The sequence below is a fragment of the Embiotoca jacksoni genome, unplaced genomic scaffold (assembly GCF_022577435.1).
Source record: "Embiotoca jacksoni isolate LCO1_2020_lvr unplaced genomic scaffold, fEmbJac1.0.p SCAF_76, whole genome shotgun sequence".
Taxonomy (NCBI): domain Eukaryota; kingdom Metazoa; phylum Chordata; class Actinopteri; family Embiotocidae; genus Embiotoca; species Embiotoca jacksoni.
Window position 1 is genome coordinate 702,739 of NW_027185432.1, and position 20,681 is coordinate 723,419.

At 46.8% G+C, this 20,681-nt stretch overlaps 2 protein-coding genes across 2 annotated transcripts in view; both read left to right on the forward strand.

Moving 5' to 3' along the window:
• abcc1 (ATP binding cassette subfamily C member 1 (ABCC1 blood group)) overlaps positions 1-6,678 on the forward strand; it is a 30,195-nt gene extending 23,517 nt beyond the window's left edge. Inside the window, exons 22-31 of the mRNA XM_069177631.1 lie at positions 22-229; positions 804-1,114; positions 1,206-1,405; positions 1,526-1,652; positions 2,627-2,728; positions 2,964-3,110; positions 3,877-4,035; positions 5,348-5,514; positions 5,655-5,849; positions 6,293-6,678. Coding sequence (XP_069033732.1) covers positions 22-229; positions 804-1,114; positions 1,206-1,405; positions 1,526-1,652; positions 2,627-2,728; positions 2,964-3,110; positions 3,877-4,035; positions 5,348-5,514; positions 5,655-5,849; positions 6,293-6,401 — 1,725 coding nt within the window. The 3' untranslated portion in view covers positions 6,402-6,678. The remainder of the gene's footprint in view (positions 1-21; positions 230-803; positions 1,115-1,205; positions 1,406-1,525; positions 1,653-2,626; positions 2,729-2,963; positions 3,111-3,876; positions 4,036-5,347; positions 5,515-5,654; positions 5,850-6,292) is intronic.
• A 2,710-nt stretch (positions 6,679-9,388) lies between these two features.
• On the forward strand, positions 9,389-20,441 carry scaf1 (SR-related CTD-associated factor 1). Its single transcript, XM_069177632.1, is given in 7 exon segments — positions 9,389-9,538; positions 10,808-11,300; positions 11,302-14,348; positions 17,375-17,457; positions 18,323-18,628; positions 19,377-19,505; positions 19,678-20,441. Coding segments are annotated over 6 exon segments (4,122 nt in total). The 5' UTR covers positions 9,389-9,538; positions 10,808-10,893; the 3' UTR covers positions 19,828-20,441.
• The last annotated feature ends 240 nt before the right edge of the window (positions 20,442-20,681 follow it).

Consider the following 20,681-nt stretch of genomic DNA (forward strand, 5'->3'; position numbering starts at 1 on the left):
TGGCGTCCTCTCCCTCTGCAGGTCAAGCTGTCTGTCTTCTGGGCGTACATGAAGGCCATCGGCGTGCTGCTGTCCATAATCAGCCTGCTGCTCTTCCTCACCCACCACCTCGTCTCCATCTTCTCCAACTACTGGCTGAGCCTGTGGACCGACGACCCCGTGGTCAATGGCACGCAGCCGGGCCGCCTGATGAGGCTCGGGGTGTACGGGGGTCTGGGCCTGTCTCAGGGTGAGGAAGAGGAAGAGGAGAAGGGGGAGGGAGAGGGAGGGGGCTGGTTTTATCATTCACACAGACACTGAATCAGGAGACATAATACTGGAGATGATTGTGCCTGGAGTCTGTCTGCAGCTTTATGTTCTACCGCACTACGCAATGTCAAAAACGTACAACATCCAACGGGACAGTCGATCCTTTTGCCCCTTCGCGTCGTCGTGGCCGCCGATAACCTGTCTGCGTTTTGACCAGTTCAGAACATCCAGACCGGGTATCAACCGTCAGTGAGGTCACCGCTTGGTTTGTAAACGGTTTCCAAATCGAGGGACAAATACATTTTCAAAAAGTGCCTCGTTTTTCAGAGTTTCGTTTCAGAATAGGAACTGGACGGAGAGGTGCTCGGATCGTTGTTCCACGTAAAACATGAGCAGTTTAGGATTTAAAAAGCCCAAATGTTTGACTGGTTCTTGACACGGTCGTGAAGTTGCAACTCAAGCAGTGATTCTCTTCAGCTCCAGTAGAGTATGTTTCCAGTCCTCTGCATGTATAAATGATCTTGTGAAACCCCCCCCACTGTTCTGTCCTGCAGGCGTGGCCGTCTTCTGTTACTCCCTGTCCATGTCCATCGGGGGCATCCTGGCGTCCCGCTGCCTCCACCAGTCCATGATGTATGACGTCCTGCGCTCGCCCATGTCCTTCTTTGAACGAACGCCCAGCGGCAACCTGGTGAGCCGCTTCGCCAAGGAGATGGACACCATCGACTCGGTGATCCCCAGCATCATCAAGATGTTCATGGGCTCCATGTTCAACGTGTTGGGCTCCTGCGTGGTCATCCTGGTCGCCACGCCGCTGGTCGCCATCATCATCCCGTTCCTCGGGCTGCTCTACTTCTTCGTGCAGGTCGGTTGGGAGCACTTCTTCCATCCATTTTCAATCTAATTTTAGTCCGTTAGACGTGTCAGTCCGCTTTTTCTCTCCGTTCTCCCTGCAGAGGTTTTACGTGGCATCGTCTCGTCAGCTGAAGCGCCTGGAGTCGGTCAGCCGCTCCCCCATCTACACCCACTTCAACGAGACCCTGCTGGGCACCTCCGTCATCCGAGCATTCGGCGAGCAGGAGCGCTTCATCAGCGAGAGCGACCAGCGGGTGGACCACAACCAGAAGGCCTACTACCCCAGCATCATCGCTAACAGGTGCCCTTCGGTCCCCGGACACCTGCGGTGTAAACCGGCATCTCTCTGATGTTTCCCCATTGTTGGTAGCACAGCGGTCTCCTCCTCCTCGCTGAGCTCATGAAGTGTGTGTTCGTGCAGGTGGCTGGCGGTTCGCCTGGAGTTCGTAGGAAACTGCATCGTGTTGTTTGCCGCTCTGTTCGCCGTCATCGCCAGAGAGAGCCTCAGCCCGGGCATCATGGGGCTGTCCATCTCCTACGCCCTGCAGGTACTCACACCGGCGGGACCGCCGACGGGTCTTCTCCTCTGCAGGGGCGCACACAGATTACAGAATATATTTATTGATAATAATAATAATACCACCACAGAGGAAATCCTTTCAAAGAGTCTGTATCTGGTTTGAAGTTAAAGTTCAGTCAACCTTTATTTATACTTCAGAAGTCATTGAGGGCGACCCTCATTTACAACAACATTGAGGCATTTACAGAGCAAAGAACAAACAGAAATAAAAACACAATGGCAGTGATCACAGAAATAAGACAAGTTGAGATAAGACTGTACCACAGTTGAGCTTATCGTTAACCATTTACTGTCAGATGAAGGAAGATTAACCTTAACGATGAATTAAAATCAACTAAAACATAAAACAGGAAGGTTATAAAAGAAGCATTAAAATATAACTTATGTAGTTTGAGTAAAATACAGTTATATAAAACTGTATATAAAACAATAAAGAGGGTATTTGTAATTACAAATAGAAGTTTGGAGATTTTAAATCAAGCTTCGGAAATGTGTGAAAGGAGTAAGTGAATCGATTTTAAGGAGATTCTGTATTTTGTTGCAGGACTCTGGTGCAGTTAAAAGTTAAAAGCAGACTTTCCCAGCTCAGTCCTAACATGTGGAATAAGAGCCGGTTAGTGGAGCGGGTCTGGTGAGGCCCGTCTGTATATGAGCATTTCAGACAGGTAACTGGGCAGTTTTCCAATCAGAGCTTTATAAATAAAGAGATGCCAGTGAGTGTCACATCTCTGTTGAATAGAGGACCATCCAACCGTATCATATAGAAGGCAGTGATGGGTATTGTAGCTGTTACCTGTAATACATCTGAGTATTTTAGTTCTGAGATATGCTGCCTGTAACTTCAACTTTCACAGAAATCTGAGATGGACATCACTTACACAGTAAAATATAGGGTTTTTTTTATAATCTGTAAACTGATCATATTTGTTTGTTTTCATGCAGCTGACGGCCTCCCTGACCTGGCTAGTGAGGATGTCCTCGGACGTGGAGACCAACATCGTGGCTGTGGAGAGAGTGAAGCAGTACAGCGACACAGAGAAAGAGGTACACAGAAACAAACACCACATCCATCATCCCCCAATCGGGTAAAAGAATGTAACACAGCTGTAGAATAATCAACTTTTTATCCTTTAAAGTTTTGACTGTGAAGGTTTTACTCGTATTTTGTACTGAAGTAGAACTTTTCCCCAGTTAGAGATACCAGGAGTAGAACTAAATGGTGTCTGTTATCATGTGGAGCTGAAGGTGTCTCTATGAGCTTTCATCCTCTGACCACCAGGCAGAGTGGAAACATGAGCCCTCCAGCCTCCCTCCCGGGTGGCCCACCGTCGGCTGCATCCACTTCAGAGGCTTCGGTCTGCGGTACCGCCACAACCTGGACCCGGCCATCCGCAACATCAGCATCACTGTTAACGGAGGAGAGAAGGTCTGTCGTCTCCCGTTAGTCTCCCGTTAGTCTCCCGTTAGTCTCCCATTACTCTGCTGTTAGTCTCCCGTTAGTCTACTGTTAGTCTCCCGTTAGTCTCCCATTACTCTACTGTTAGTCTCCTGTTAGTCTCCCATTAGTCTCCCGTTAGTCTACTATTAGTCTCCCGTTAGTCTCCTGTTAGTCTCCCATTAGTCTCCCGTTAGTCTACTGTTAGTCTCCCGTTAGTCTACTGTTAGTCTCCCGTTAGTCTACTGTTAGTCTCCCGTTAGTCTCCTGTTAGTCTACTGTTAGTCTCCCATTACTCTATTGTTAGTCTCCCATTACTCTACTGTTAGTCTCCCGTTAGTCTACTGTTAGTCTCCCATTACTCTACTGTTAGTCGACTGTTAGTCTCCCGTTAGTCTCCTGTTAGTCTACTGTTAGTCTCCCATTACTCTACTGTTAGTCTACTGTTAGTCTCCCGTTAGTCTACTGGTTCATGGAGGGGGGAGTGTGTACAGTGTGTCGTAAGTCTGTGGTGTGTAACATTTACTGACTCCTCCCCCTGAAGGTGGAGTTTGTGTTAATGTGCTTGTGTGTGTGTGTGTGTGTGTGTGTGTGTGTGTGTGTGTGTGTGTGTGTGTGTGTGTGTGTGTGTGTATACTGACTCCTTCACCTGAAGTTTTTGTTAATGTATGTTAATGTGTATACTGACTCCTCCCCTTGAAGGTGGGGTTTGTGTTCATGTGTATTAATGTATGTGTACTGACTCCTCCCCCTGAAGGTGGGTATTGTGGGCCGGACCGGTGCAGGGAAGTCATCTCTAACGCTCGGACTGTTCCGGATCATCGAGGCAGCCGAGGGTCACATCTTCATTGATGGCGTGGACATCGCTGGGCTCGGCCTCCATGAGCTGCGCTCCAGAATCACCATCATACCACAGGTCAGTGGACTCAGAACCACAGGGACACCTGGGAGCTCACTGAAGTACATCACATAGCCAGGTGGGAGCGGTAGTAAACTTACTAAAAATAATATCGGTCAACTTAGTAAAGATAAAAATAATATAGGTCAATTTACTAAAGATGAAAATAATATTTAGGCCACTAAACATATCATCAGTTATTCATCCTTGAAACAGCAGCTGAAAGGTGACATCTTCGTGAAAGTCATGGTCATATTTCCAGACACAGTACTGCTTATTGGCATATATTAGTTCTAAATGGGTCCTGATTTTTTACTTTTTCAACAGTCACCAAATCATAAATCATTCAATAGTTTATGGGACTGTCGTCATTAAAAAAAAAAAGTATTTTCCCTGTTTTTTGCTGGCATTGCATTACTACAGCCTTAGGGTGGCTACATGAAGGAACCACTAGAGCTTCAATCGTTCCCCACTGATCACTTTTAAAGAATGCTAACACTAAACTGAGCTGGACACAGTGTTCACTCTGTTCTGACATGAACCATGTAATAACTACAAGTTATGATTGTATGTATTCATACACTGATACACATGTGGAGCTGCACCGTCTGTATCATTTAAACCGGTCTGTAGTCAGGAAACACTTTAGTAGACCTTCATACACACGCTGCTAGAAATCATGAAAAGATTTTTATTATACGTGTCATTGTTATTCATTCTTTAAATAAAGCCACGTTAGTCCAATAGATTGATCAAGGTGAGATTATTATTACTATTATTATTATTATTATTATTATTATTATTATTATTATTATTATTAGGGCCACAAACTTTACCAATAAACCATATGTAGGATTTGAAAATTAATAATGAAAAAACATAACTTAAAATGCCCAAACAACAATCTTAAAGGATCTAAAGCAGCCATGAGACATGAAGAGGTGGGACAGCAGGAGGTAAAAAGACTTTCACGTATCACCTGGACGTCCTGAAGGCAGGAAGGACACCTGGTGTTTTTCACCAAGAGAACTCAGATCATTCTTTAACTCCAGAAATCTGTGATTTTTAATCTATAGTCAGACTGTTTCTCTCTCTCGCTGTTATATATTTATTAAAACCATTTAAAGATGGTTTCATCTTCAGGCTGAAGAGTCCACCTGACATCACAGTTAAAACTATGTCAACAAGTTTGTTGACTTGCAGTGTTGCGAACAGGCCTTTGTCACAGGCAGCCTCCATCTCCATGGTAACAGCAGCCTGACACACAGTAACATTACCACCAGTTAATCCTGGCCGGGGTGGCGGATGGGGTGTGTGACTCTCTCTGCAGGACCCGGTGGTGTTTTCAGGCTCCCTGAGGATGAACCTGGACCCCTTTGACTCCTACTCCGACGAGGAGGTCTGGAGGGCTCTGGAGCTGTCCCACCTCAAGAGCTTCGTGTCTGGCCTCCCAGACAAACTGAGCCACGAGTGCAGTGAAGGCGGAGAGAACCTCAGGTAGGACTGCCGTAGAGCTGCACACCTAGAACCTCAGGTAGGACCGCCGTAGAGCTGCACACCTACATGCTCCACTGGTCTGTAGTCTTCATCCAGAGTCCATACACAGAAGTTGACCTGGCTCATGTGTTTCCCTCCAGTGTGGGTCAGAGGCAGCTGCTGTGTCTGGCCAGAGCTCTGCTGAGGAAGACCAAGATCCTGGTTCTGGATGAGGCCACAGCAGCTGTTGACATGGAGACGGACAACCTGATCCAGTCCACCATCCGCTCCCAGTTCGAGGACTGCACCGTCCTTACCATCGCTCACCGCCTCAACACCATCATGGACTACACCAGGTGTGTGTGTGTGTGTGTGTGTGTGTGTGTGTGTGTGTGTGTGTGTGTGTGTGTGTGTGTGTGTGTGTGTGTGTGAGTTCTGTAAGTTTATTTTTTAAGATAAGACTTTAAATGTAGTCGTCACAGCTTCTTACGATTACAGGGAGGAAAGAGAAGTACACGAAAAGTACAAATACACATTCAATAAAAATATAATACAATAAAAAGAAACATTTCGAAAAATAAAATTAAAAAAACAATAAAAAAAACTATGTATAAATACACAAAAACTATATACTCAAAATAAATAAATATACCTTTGACCTTTACAGTGAAATGTTTGTATAGATATTTCTGAATAAAGAAAAATGAATTATTATTGCATGTAAGTGGTAAAATATATGTCAAATTTGAAATTGTATATTGCACATCAGTGTATGTAATGAATATTGTGTCTCCTTCAGGGTTCTGGTGTTGGACAAAGGAGAGATGTCAGAGTTCGACTCTCCTTCTAATCTCGTCGCCCAACGAGGAGCCTTTTACAAGATGGCGAGGGACGCGGGGCTGGTATGAAAGCAAGGAGGGGCGTCACTGTGCCCGGCCGCTCCTCTAAGCTCTGCCCAGCTCCTCTGAGACCCGCCCAGCTCCGCAGTGTTCCACAGAGTGAGGAGAGAACATAGGCTTGTTAAAAGTTTTCACTGTTTGACTGTTTAAGGGAGTGTGTCAATGAGAGCACAGCGTTCAGGTCGACAGGCTCCGCCCACTCCTACGTCCTCATATAACGACACAGTTACACACTGCAGTCCTGCTTCTTCCTGTCGGCCCACCAGCTGTCTCTGTATGCGGAGGAGGGGAGGTGTGTGGGGGGGGGGGGGGGGGGGGGGGGGGACTGCTGTCCTGTAAGTACCAATCAAATGTGCCAAATACTGCCTTCAAACACACCACTTCCTCTGACCTTTGACCTGCAGTTCTAAAACATCTGACAGGAAGGACTGGACGTCGGGTCCCATTGACAAAGACGTGTTGGTACCGTCCCGACCAACACGAGGCAGACAGTCCGTTCTTACCCAGAATCCTCTACGTTAAACCGTCTCCAACCGTGTCTTCATCTAGATAATCAACATGAATGCAGGTGGATGAAATTATCTCTTCTGTGTATCAATGATTTAAATCAATGATCACAGAAGTCAGACAAGTTGTATTAATTTTGCTGACCGTGCAACACATCCAGCCTGTTACACCTGTTGCACCTGTTAATCCTGTTACATCAGTGTCCCGCTGTCCATCTACTTGACCTTGTAGCTGTAAAAGCTAGCTGACAGAGGGAAGTGCGCTATGGTTGAATGTAAGATGATCAGTGACTCCTCTGAGAGGAGACTTCACCTTGTCTGAAACAGCAGGACACAAAAATCATAGCGAAGCTCCAAACGCACAAACTGAAGTGGAATCTGAGATTTCACTGACTGTTACTTTTCATTGTTTATTTATTCTCTTCATGTTCTTTCAGCTTTAAGTTAATGTGTTCGCGCTGCTGTCTGTTGGAGGCTTTACTATATTTATGGTATGAGTCTGCAGGCTGAGTGGAAAACCTCGTCTAGATGCAATAGAAAACTGACTTTTATTTGGGATCGAGTTTAGTGAGAGAAGGTTACCGACTGAACATAACATTGACATATACAGACTGACATATATTTGAATCGTTTACAGCTCATCGCCTCACAAACAAATGGACACACGCCGACCAATAAAAACCTGTTTTCAAAGACTCTTCAGCTCCGACAGCAGTTTGAAAGTCGATTTGAAGCTGCTGCACTTTCTGTGTCTGATTGAACGAGTCGCTGCTTCTTTTCAAATGGAGGGGAAGTTCCGATGTCCAGACAGAAATAAGTGTGTTTGTGTGGTGCTCTGGGAGGAATTCGGCAGAAAATGAATGTATGTGTTCTGATAAACACCAAATATATTTTTTTATACTTTATATACAGCGTGCATGTCCTCGTGGACCTCTGGATGAACACACGAGTGCTTTCCTCTACACTCATAACACGATGTGGAGAAGTTAAATGTCACCTGCCTCTGCTGCCGGCGCCAATGTGTTTCATAGAGAACCTGTCTGCTCAGAAACCTTTTACAGTCAGTGCCAAAAAGGTTTCAGTTCATCCGGTTGACGATGAGTACGAGATGTTTTTATCCTCCTAATCTGCAGGAGCTCTCAAAGGTTTTTGACTATTTAAAGTGGAAAAAAATAGGAATATTCCCAGAAACGAGTGCCATTCGTCATCTAAAAACACTCCCTCATGAAAAGGTTGCCGTCTTCCAGTACTGATGCTTGTTTTTAACACCGCAGTAGATCAAAAACCAGACTTATGATTGAGAACTCAGAGCAAAGTCACCATAAAATATTTTTTATTTAAGGCTTTTCTTCCTTAAAAAAAAAACCCAGATTAAACTGTCAACATAAAAAATTGTTTATCATGTTCATCTACAAAGCCGCTATTGATGCGCTTGAGATTATTTCCACGAGATCGCTGTTCTTCTCAGAGCAGAGAGGCCGCTGGTCTGACTGTTGGTACTGGACCGCTGAAGCTACAGTACATACAGATGGGTTTCACACAAGTCCTAGAAGCAGATGAAGAGAACCCAATTCAACAAATGATACCAAAATATTAGACATAGTAATTATTTACTGAGGAAATGATCCCATATTTCATATCTGAGTGGCAAAAGTCTGAAAAGACAACAAACAGCGGTAACATCATTATGACGGCTGAATGAATCTCTCCTCCACTCTTCTCTCCTCCTTCTGCTTTTGGTCATCGTTTACAAATTAGTGTGCAAAGCTTTGGCTGTGTTTCTGCATCTGGACATTGAATAAACCATATTTGTGTTGCATATTTATGATTACAAAAGAAATACTTGATGCTGTATGTATGTCATACCTTGTATAATCATTTTTGAAATAAAAGCAATTTAAAAAAACAAAATAATAATCTTGTCTTTTATTAAACAGAAAACATTCATTTTGCTACACTGAATGCGAGGAAATATTATTTATGAGCAAAATTATTTGAGATTGTTGAAGTTTTAAGTGCCACTTCATCAAAGTGAGTTTAAATTCAGAAAAAGGGAAACACAATAACAATAAATCTGTCAATTTAAAAATAAATCTGTAATTCCATTTTAGAAATTAATCAAGACAGATAAATGTGTGTGTGTATTTATTCATTGCTCTTATTTTTTTCTAAAATAGTTATTTTTATTTATCTTTTTTTAGGTATACGTATTTGTAATTTTTTTCTTATTGTGTGCACCTTTTTGTGTTTCTATGCTGTTGTGACGACTAAATCCCCACTACTGTGGGATTAATAAAGTCTTAAGTCTAAATAAAATATCACACATGGCGAGTTTGATGATCACTTTATTATTATTATTATTTTTAGTTTCGTCTGCATTTTTCATGTTATGAATAATTTCATAAAAAGGTTTTTAGTGTATCGATTTATGGATGCCTCCGCATAGAACTCCATTTCCCAGCGTGCCTTGTCGTCCGGTTCCAAGGGAAGGAAGATGGCGGAGGCAGGTGGAACAGGGCTGCTGCTGCGCTTTTAAAACGACAAAAGCAGCTGATGCTTAGTTTTAACGTTGGATTTAATGTGTTAAAAAGTGGTCCCCCGTAGATGAAGAGGCGAGTTTTGAAGATCGTCGCCTCGAAGGTAACTGACGAGCACACAGCTCCTCTTGTTAGCTGCTCTCTGCTAGCTGCTGGAAGCTAATTAGCCACCTAGCTAGCTGAATGCCTCCTGCCGACAACATTTCACAGAGACCCTCGTCTGCTCGTTCAACAAATGGGACTTGGCCGGTTTGGACAAAGCGGGATTCCACGTGATGTCGTTAACCGTACACACCCGTACGGAGCGGAGACGGTTAGTCGGTCGGCCGGTGCCGTCAGCTGCTAACAGTGGTTAGCATAGATGCAGCACCGTCGCCGTTACGAAAACACAACGTTACTCTTCTTCCCCGATAACACCACCGGTCGGTTATTAATACCTTAACGACCACAGCCGGTAGGTTATGAATACATTAATAACGACCACAACCGGTCGATTATTAATACATTAATAACGACTATAAACCGGTAAATTCACGTGATTGTCTGCAGACAGAAAACCAGCAGCAGCTGATTCTTCCAGGATTCAGACAGAAACATGCTCATGTTCAGAAATCTTAAATCCTCCTCTGATCTCACTGTTGTTGGTTTGTACTTGTGTTAAAAATGATGTGAGTCTGATGACTGTAAACCTGCTCACTGAGTAAATCTCTTTACAGACTTCTGCCTCCACAGAGCTCCTGATTCTGTTGATGCTTATTACAGAAACTAATATTAAAACCTTGTTAAACTCTCATTAAACTCTTGTTACTGAAACTCTTATTAAACGTATTACAGAAACTCTTATTAAACTCGTATTATTGAAGCTCTTATTAAACTCTTGACTGACTGCTAATGTGAAAGGCAGCTTTATGTGAGGAAGATTATTTACGAGGTGTCCCAATTTCCACATGTGTGAGTGTCAGATAAACGACTAGGAATTATTATAATTACATCACAAGTTCTTTTCTCCAGTAAAAACACATCGTCTGGTTTTGGACATCATGGATTTGGTGTTTTGTTGTTTGTTTTTTCCTCTTGCGTGTTGATGAAAACTTTTCATAAGAATGTTTTATTTAGTTTAATAATCCAGTTTGATAATGAATTGGCTTTTATAATTTATACCAAGATTTTCTCAAAGGAACTGTTAAATAGTTTTATAGAATAATAACTGAGATATTTACAGTTCAGGTCATTTTACTGGGGTAAAATAAACCTGTTGGATCTATCAGACTATTTAATGTTTCCAAATTTATATTCTCGCCAAACTAAGCAGCTTTTACCATCAATATATTTTCCAGTGTGATATAATGACCCGTCCTTTCCTCTCCGCTAGGTTTGCTGCTGGACTCGTTTCTCAGCGGGACACACCGGCCTCCAGGTCCCGCCGTGTGACTCCGGCCCCTCCGGTTCTCCTGGCCCATGGACTTGACTCCAGCACCGGGCTTCAAAAGGAAGCCGGCTGCCTCCTCTTCCCCAGGTGGAGCCGGAGAGAGCGCCCGGAGCCCTCCTCCCCGCTCCCCCTCCTTGTCTCTGTCGTCTCCTTCGTCAGAGCCCTCCTCGCCCTCGTCCACGTCCTCATCTGTCTGCGCCAACTCGTTAGGTTATCAGAACCATGTAAAAGGTCCGACCCAGGGGACAGACGTGGCCCGGGTGTCCTCCACCTCTGCCTCTCTGGCGACACGGCCTCTGTCCACGCCGACGTCCAACACCACCTCCTCGGACTGCTTCCCCGACGCTCCCATGCAGCCGGCGGCTGGCTGTGAAGAAGAGGGTGGGAAAAGGGAGATGTATGATCCTTTCAATCCCACGGACGGAGACAAGGAGGGCAGGGGGGGCGGGCGGGGAGGACGTGGAGGGGGAGAAATATGACCCCTTCGACCCCACCGGTTCCCCGGCGTCGGATATCAATGAGGAGAGTGGCAAAATGGGAATGTCAAGGAAGAGCGCCGAGAGAGATGAGGACGAGGAGAAGGACGAAGAGCCTCCCGATTCCACGGACACCCTGACGGAGCTGCTGAGCCCCCGTCGGACCACCCAGCTCCCTCTGATCCGGAGAGTGGACTGCCGCAGTAGCAGGGGGCCGAGGGAGAGCGCTGACTCGGAGAACTCGGAGATCGAGGAGGGGGAGATCGTCGGAGCTGTGGACAGAGACGGGAACAAGAAGAGACCCGCTGAAGACCACCTCCCCATGGATTCTCCCACCATCTCCTTCTTCGCTTCCAAACCGGAGCGCATCCTGCGGGTGCTGGACGGGGACGGCTTCGTGTCCGTGTGCACGGAGGGCAGCTGGGAGGTGGACCGGGAGCTGGAGGAGGAGCCGGTGGTCGGGGTGGAGGACCTGAGGAGGAAGCTGGTCAGCAGGAGGAAGGAGCGATACCTCTCCTTTCCCGCCTCCTCCCCCCTCTCTCCTCAGCCGCTGCCGCCTCCCTCCCACCCTCCAGCGTCCACGTCCTCCTCCCCTCTCACGCCTCCTGTGGAGCAGGACAGCCGGAGCCACAAGTCCTCCAAGAGCTCCAAAGACCGCGACCTGCAGAAGAGCAAGGACAGAAAGGCGGGAGAGAAGGAGGTCCGCAGAAAAAAGAGGAGGAAGGGCAAAGAGGAGGGTCGGGAGAGGAGCAAAGAGAAAGAGGGAGGGCACAAGGCCGGGAAGGAGGTGAAAGGAACGAGGAGCAGCAGGAGCAGCAGCCGCAAGAGGAAGAAGAGTCAGCACAGCAGCCCGGAGGCCTCGAGATCCTGCAACTCTTCAGGAAGAGGAGGAAACACCACACGCTCCTTTTCCAGCCTCTCGGAGGAACGGCACCGAGACAGGGACAGAGATAAAGACAGGGACAGAGTTAGAGACAGGGAAAGAGACAGAGAGAGGGACAGAGAGAGAGAGAGGGACAGAGGCAGAGACAGGGACAGAGAGAAGGAACAGAACCGCACTAGTAACCACAGACGAGACGACAGGGACGGAGACAGTAGAAAGAGGGACAGGAAGGGACGGCAGCATTCCAGCAGCCGGGAGCGGGACATGTCCAAGAGGTCCAAGAGGAGCCGGGATAACAGGGACAACAGGGACAGTGATCGAGACAGGGAGCGGCGGCGGGACAGTCGTCCCGTCGTTCCTCCATCCATCCAAGACCTCAACGGGTCCGACCTGTTCGCCATCAAAAGAACCATCACAGTCACCACCACCACCACCACCGTGCCCGGCTCCCCCAGACTCGCCCCGTCCTCCCCCTGCCGGCCCCCGCAGGACTCCGACAAGCCCCACAAGAGGAAGAAGAAGAGGAAGTGGCACTCTGGGGAGGCAGAGGACCGGGGAAGCGGTCGCAGCCGTTCCCAGTCGCTCTCGCCGCCGAGGTACCACGGCTACGAGTCCGACCGCTACTCGGACAAACTGGAGATTGACATGCTGTCTCTGGACGGCGAGGCTTTGGACTCGGACTACCCGTCTCTGGAGGACACACCTCCTGCCACTCTGCCTCCAGAGCCTCCTGTCCCCAACCCCAAAACTAAAACCGCCCCCAAGACCGGACAGCATCACCCTAAAAAGAAATCCCGCCGCACGCTGAAGAAAATCGGCCAATCGGAATCCTCATCCTCCAACAGAACCAAAAGCAAATGCCTCTCCTCGCTGACGGTCACTTCGGGCTCTGCCTCCATTTCGCCCGGCCTCCCCTCAGCTAAGCGGGCCAGGAAGATGGGAAAGGACAAAGAGCGGGACAAGAGCGGTCGAAAGGATCTGAGTCGCTCCGGCAAATCGAAGAAGGAGAGCGGCGGGCGGAAAGGGAAGCTTCAGTCCAAAGTGTCCGTGCTGGTGCGTGAGGGCGTGAGCAGCACCACGGGGGCGTCGGTGGGCTCGGGGAAGCTGGCGATGGACCTCCTCGGGTCAGGGGGCGGCGGAGGAGGGGCCGGGGGCTCAGTGGTGGGCGGATCTATAGCAGTAGTTTTCTGCAGGGACAATGAGAGCAGGTCTCCGTTCCTCAAACCGTGCTCGGAGCCGCTGTCGCTGGGTGGCCGCGGTAAGGACCTGGGGGGGATGGGCAAGCGCGGCGGCCTCGCTGCGTCGCCGTCGCCTCTGACTAAGCCAGCAGGACTGAAGGCCAAGAAAACGAAACCTAGCTCCATCACATCCACCTCCTCCTCCGCCTCTTCCCCCTCATCGTCACTGGCGACCAAGCGCCGCCGGCGCCTGGCCAAGAAGACGAGGGAGAAGGCTGGAGGGGCGGGGCTTAGCGCCGGAGATGGCGGCCAGACTAAAGCCTCGTCCGAGGGCTGGGACGGAGCCTCCGGAGACCAGTCGGCCACCGGAGACGGGAGCAAAGCCGTCAGTCCGCACACCAGCCAAGCTGGCCCTGCACCCTGCTCCTCCTCCTCCTCCTCCTCTTCCTCCTCCTCCTCCACCAGTGTGCTCCCCCCCTCCTCCTCTCCCCCACACACGCCTCCACCATCTATTGCTCCTTTGCGGGACACGAGGGAGTCTTCTCCTGACTCTCAGACTGTGGACAGCAGCTGTAAGACCCCAGACCCATCCTTCCTCTCTGAGGACTGTCCGACCCAGACCAGCCCCACCCTGCCAACCTCCAGTCCGTCCAGCCTGTCCACCCCCCAGGGAGCTTGTCTCAGCAACGCCTTGTCCACACCTACCGCCAAGCCCCCTCCTCCGGACGATGCCCCCAAATCTCTGGCCTCGCCTCCCTGCTCGTCTTCGTCGGCCGGCTGCGGTCTCACCTCCCTGTCGCTGCCACCGTCTTCGTCTGACCCTTCGTCCTCTTCCTCTGTGTCCTCCTCATCTGCCAGTAAGCCTCCGCCCCCACCTCCAGCCGCACCCGCCCTCCCCTGGAGTCTACAGACCGGGGTGGATTGCACCACCGGTGGCGTCCTGGCATGTAAGTTTCCTTCATACATGTGCAGAAGTCCATCGTGTGATCAACAAACATTCACACACAGGACTACACCTACACACTTAAATGCACTCGTTCACTCCTTTCCCTTCATTTCTAAACAACAATGTTCAGACACTTGAAATCTACCACTTCTAACCACATCTGACACTTTCCTCCTTGTTTGTGACAGATAAATCATCATCAAAAAGTTGTTATATTTTTAGACTTTTCAGATAAATATGCAGTTCAAACTTCAACTGCACACAGTGACTCTTTAGCTAATTTAGGTTTAAAGTGTCTGCAAGTTCAGTGTATCTGACATCAATGGGCCTTACTTAGGAAAGCAGGCTGGTAGTAAATATCAGTAACTCCCTGTGGTTCTGTCTGTAAAACATGTCTGAACATGATGAACCTACATGTGACATCTGAATGTGGCTTCATCTGTCCAGCCTGAGGGTTGACCTCTAGCAGCCTCCTTATTTAATACCTGTACTTGTTTAAGTTAAATTTATTAACTCTAAATCCTCTTTTGAGTCATAAGTTATATTGACAGTCACTTTGTTAAGAGTTCATATAAATAAAGCCTTTTAAAAGCTGCCTGCGACACCTGTTCAGGTTTGAATATGACGTTATTTTCCCTCCTTCATCTCTGACGTGTTCACGTTCATGAAGGTGTAGCTGATGTGTTCATGAAGGTGTAGCTGGTGTGTTCATGTTCATGAAAGTGTAGCTGATGTGTTCATGAAGGTGTTGCTGATGTGTTCACGTTAATGAAGGTGTAGCTGATGTGTTCACGTTAATAAAGGTCTAGCTCAATGTGTTCATGAAGGTGTAGCTGATGTGTTCATGAAGGTGTAGCTGGTGTGTTCATGAAGGTGAAGCTGGTGTGTTCATGAAGGTGTAGCTGATGTGTTCATGAAGGTGTAGCTGGTGTGTTCATGAAGGTGTAGCTGGTGTGTTCATGTTCATGAAAGTGTAGCTGATGTGTTCATTAAGGTGTAGCTGATGTGTTCATGAAGGTGTTGCTGATGTGTTCACGTTAATGAAGGTGTAGCTGATGTGTTCACGTTAATAAAGGTCTAGCTCAATGTGTTCATGAAGGTGTAGCTGATGTGTTCATGAAGGTGTAGCTGATGTGTTCATGAAGGTGTAGCTGGTGTGTTCATGAAGGTGTAGCTGGTGTGTTCATGAAGGTGTAGCTGGTGTGTTCATGTTCATGAAAGTGTAGCTGATGTGTTCATTAAGGTGTAGCTGATGTGTTCATGAAGGTGTTGCTGATGTGTTCACGTTAATGAAGGTCTAGCTGATGTGTTCATGAAGGTGTACCTGATATGTTCATGAAGTTGTTGCTGATGTATTCATGAAGGTGTAGCTGGTGTGTTCATGAAGGTGTAGCTGGTGTGTTCATGAAGGTGTAGCTGATGTGTTCATGAAGGTATAGCTGATGTGTTCATGAAGGTGTAGCTGGTGTGTTCATGAAGGTGTAGCTGGTGTGTTCATGAAGGTGTTGCTGATGTGTTCACGTTAATGAAGGTGTAGCTGATGTGTTCATGAAGGTGTAGCTGATGTGTTCATGAAGGTGTAGCTGGTGTGTTCATGAAGGTGTTGCTGATGTGTTCACGTTAATGAAGGTGTAGCTGATGTGTTCACGTTAATAAAGGTCTAGCTCAATGTGTTCATGAAGGTGTAGCTGATGTGTTCATGAAGGTGTAGCTGGTGTGTTCATGAAGGTGAAGCTGGTGTGTTCATGAAGGTGTAGCTGATGTGTTCATGAAGGTGTAGCTGGTGTGTTCATGAAGGTGTAGCTGGTGTGTTCATGTTCATGAAAGTGTAGCTGATGTGTTCATTAAGGTGTAGCTGATGTGTTCATGAAGGTGTTGCTGATGTGTTCACGTTAATGAAGGTGTAGCTGATGTGTTCACGTTAATAAAGGTCTAGCTCAATGTGTTCATGAAGGTGTAGCTGATGTGTTCATGAAGGTGTTGCTGATGTGTTCACGTTAATGAAGGTGTAGCTGATGTGTTCACGTTAATAAAGGTCTAGCTCAATGTGTTCATGAAGGTGTAGCTGATGTGTTCATGAAGGTGTAGCTGGTGTGTTCATGAAGGTGAAGCTGGTGTGTTCATGAAGGTGTAGCTGATGTGTTCATGAAGGTGTAGCTGGTGTGTTCATGAAGGTGTAGCTGGTGTGTTCATGTTCATGAAAGTGTAGCTGATGTGTTCATTAAGGTGTAGCTGATGTGTTCATGAAGGTGTTGCTGATGTGTTCACGTTAATGAAGGTCTAGCTGATGTGTTCATGAAGGTGTACCTGATATGTTCATGAAGTTGTTGCTGATGTATTCATGAAGGTGTAGCTGGTGTGTTCATGAAGGTGTAGCTGGTGTGTTCATGAAGGTGTAGCTGATGTGTTCATGAAGGTATAGCTGATGTGTTCATGAAGGTGTAGCTGGTGTGTTCATGAAGGTGTAGCTGGTGTGTTCATGAAGGTGTTGCTGATGTGTTCACGTTAATGAAGGTGTAGCTGATGTGTTCATGAAGGTGTAGCTGATGTGTTCATGAAGGTGTAGCTGGTGTGTTCATGAAGGTGTCGCTGACGTGTTCATGAAGGTGTAGCTGACGTGTTCATAAAGGTGTAGCTGGTGTGTTCATGAAGGTGTCGCTGACGTGTTCATGAAGGTGTAGCTGACGTGTTCATAAAGGTGTAGCTGACGTGTTCATGAAGGTGTAGCTGACGTGTTCATGAAGGTGTAGCTGACGTGTTCATGAAGGTGTAACTGGCGTGTTCATGAAGGTGTAGCTGACGTGTTCATGAAGGTGTAGCTGACGTGTTCATGAAGGTGTAGCAGACATTTTAATGAAGGTGTAGCTGACGTTTTAATGAAGGTGTAGCTGACGTGTTCATGAAGGTGTAGCTGACGTGTTCATGAAGGTGTAGCTGACGTGTTCATGAAGGTGTAGCTGACGTGTTCATGAAGGTGTAGCTGATGTCCTCTCCAGAAGTAACGGTCTCCGTCCTTCTTCCCTCCAGTGACCGCTCTGCTCTTTAAGATGGAGGAGGCCAACATGGCCAGCAGAGCCAAAGCACAAGAGTTCATCCAAGCAACGAGTCAGGTGAGAGAGACACGGATCGTTCAGATCGTTGGTGTTCATGAGATTTATTGTACACGGTTATTGTTTAGAAACAGAATGTCTGTAAACAGCACATGAACCACCATCTGTATTTACATTAGTAGTCGTGGTGTCTCCGTGTGTCTGATTTATTCTGTTGGTCTGGTTTTGGTGAATTGCAGATTAACCCTCAACGTAATTATTGTGAAGCTAATGGTAGATTTAAAACTCAGCTCCCGTTTAGTTGTTGTTGTTTTTTTAATCATATTTTTTCCCAATTTTACTGATACCTTATTTTAATATTTAAGATAACTTTAAATTTACACAATAATCGTGATTATTCCGATGTTCAAAGTTGACACGTTTTAAAGAAAACGTGACCCAAAAACTAATTGAATTCATATTCTGCATTATACAACTAGTACATACACATCAGAGGGGGGACTGTGGCAAGACTGTCTGAGGTGAAATCCACTTTGTGTAGCCTCCGTGATGGGTCAGCTCTGTGTGTGTGTGTGTGTGTGTGTGTGTGTGTGTGTGTGTGTGTGTGTCTGTGTGTGTGTGTGTGTCTGTGTGTGTGTCTGTTTGTGTGTGTGTCTGTGTGTGTGTGTGTCTGTGTCTGTCTGTCTGTGTGCACTTTTGTGTCATTTCATGTGAACAAGTCAAAGCGACACGATGAATCTCAGTCTCCATGGAGAGATTGTTGTTCGTTATCTCCTCGTCTCCCTCGTTACCATGGCAACTGGTGTTTACCCTGAACGACTGCGAACGCATTTAGATCTCGCGCGTGTTTTAAGAAACTAGCACTGAGTAACCGTGACCTGGTTCTGAAACCGGTTCCTGACTCTCGTCTCCGTTCTCTGTGCAGATCCTCTCGCAGGCCAATCAGAGCCATCCCCAGCAACATGCTCCGCCTTCCTCAGCCTCCTCATCCTCACAGATCCCCCCTCCTCCCTCCCTGCCTCCGCCTCCCGGTCTGAGCCCGGCCCAGTTCATTCTCCATGGCTCCCTGCCGTTGGTGGGCTGCACCAAGACTCCGCCCTCCCACCTGCACCCCTCTATCAGTGGTGGATGTGCGCAGACTCCGCCCCCCATCATGCCTGTGGGGCTGTCGGGACTGACGGGCAGCTCCAGTGACACCGGGTGGGACAACGAGAGTAAAGACCCCGATAAGGTGAGTTGTCTCTTGGTGATGTCACACATCCCACAGGGCTGCATGGTGGAGGAATCAGGGTCCGATATCACTGCACCATCCCAGACAGAACTACAACCCAGTTTCCAAAACACTCTGGACTCTAAATTCAAATTGAAAAAGAAAGCAGTGGTTTTCAAATGACGTAAGCACCATTTAATTGACAATTGACCAAAAACAACATATCAAAAGTTGAAACAATGTTTGATATAAAATATTTGCTCATTTTTGATCTGATATCAGCAACACGTCTCTATAAAGTTGTGACAGGATCATGTTTACCACTGTGTTGAATCACCTCTTCTTTTAACAACACTCTGTAAACGTTTGGGAACTGGGGAGACCAGTTTCTAGAGTTTTGAAAGTGAAATGTGGTCCTATTCTTTCCTGATTGAGGATTTCAATTGTGATATTTTTAATTAAATATGATTTACGTGATTTGTAAATCATCACATTGTGCTTTTACCTGCATTTGAATTGCAGCGTGCCACCTCTGTTGGACACAGGGTTGTCATTTAGGTCGACAGTCGTCATCACAGGAGTCGTAATTATGCGACTGGTTTTATATTTTCAAGTATTCGACTTATTGATTAACCTAAATAGAAAGTCTTCATCGCATGAACACCAACCTCACTGCACTGCTCTGTTTCCCGTCCCTCGTTTTCTGCCGCCGAGTGTTCTCCTGCCGTTCTTCTTATTCATCCCTTGACATGGACCCGTGTGTTCACAGTATCTGAAGAAGCTGCATACGCAGGAGCGAGCGGTGGAGGAGGTGAAGCTGGCCATCAAGCCGTACTATCAGCGCAAAGACATCAACAAGGACGAGTACAAAGACATCCTGAGGAAAGCCGTGCACAAGGTCGGCCTCCCACATGCTGCCTAGCGACAGATCGGTGACATCACCGTGTGCACGTTGTTCTGCTGAATATACTTCCCCGTAGTCTCATGTGTTCGCACGTGTTCTGAGTGATGTTTAACAGATAAATGAGTGTCACCGAGCTGCTGTTTAATCCACCGTGTCGCCGTTGCAGATCTGCCACAGCCGCACCGGAGAAATCAACCCGGTCAAAGTCAGCAACCTGGTGAAGCTGTACGTCCAGCGCTACAAATACTTCCGGAAACACGGACGCAAAATGGATGAGGAGGAGCGGGAGGACCGGGAGCTGCATTCCTCCGCCTGAGGTGTCTTTTTTTTTTTTTTTTTTTTTTTTTTTTTTTTTTTAAGATGCCCCACCCACACCTGGGCCTCCATATTTGTATTGTTTTCATAGCCCACGTTGTCTCTACTATCATGTCTCCCCTTTATCTGTGTAATCTCACTGTAAATATGTCTCACATGGATCATGTGTTGTGAATACACATGTTCAGGAGGTGGATGCACTCTTGCACACATGTGTGAGCTCCTCCGCTCCAGTTTTCACCCTGCAATAAAAAACACCACCTTTGTGAAGTTTATAGTTTTTAGTTACAGTTGCATCCATGAGAGTTTTTGACAGCTGGAACTGACTACAGGGAGATTTCTTCAACAGCATTTAATTAGATGTTCATGCACCTCCATCAGTCCAGCGCATTAATCTGTTGTACAGGACTGAAGGACACTAAAGGACGTCCCCTCCCTCCGTCTGTCCGTCTATCCTGGAAGCAGCTGTCAGTGAGGTGTAACGCTGAATTGATGACCTCTCACTTCTTTTATTCTGCTCTCTGTATTGTGTGCATGTGTTTCCGAGGTTGAGAAAGTTACAAAATCTCTTTATAAAATGACAACCAACAAAATATAAATGTTGCTTGAAAACCAGTTCTCAAACGGGTGGTCTTATTTATTTATTATGCTCTCTGTGTTTGTATGTTCTCATGATTATTGGATAAATCCTGTATGTTAGGATAAAAGTCTGGTACGATAACTATTATTATTATTATTATTATTATTATTATTATTATGATAATCTGCGTGGTTGTGGACACTTTTTTTAATTAATGTGTTTGAACCGAAGCTGTGTTTGTATTGAATTATATTTGATAACTATTATATTTAAAA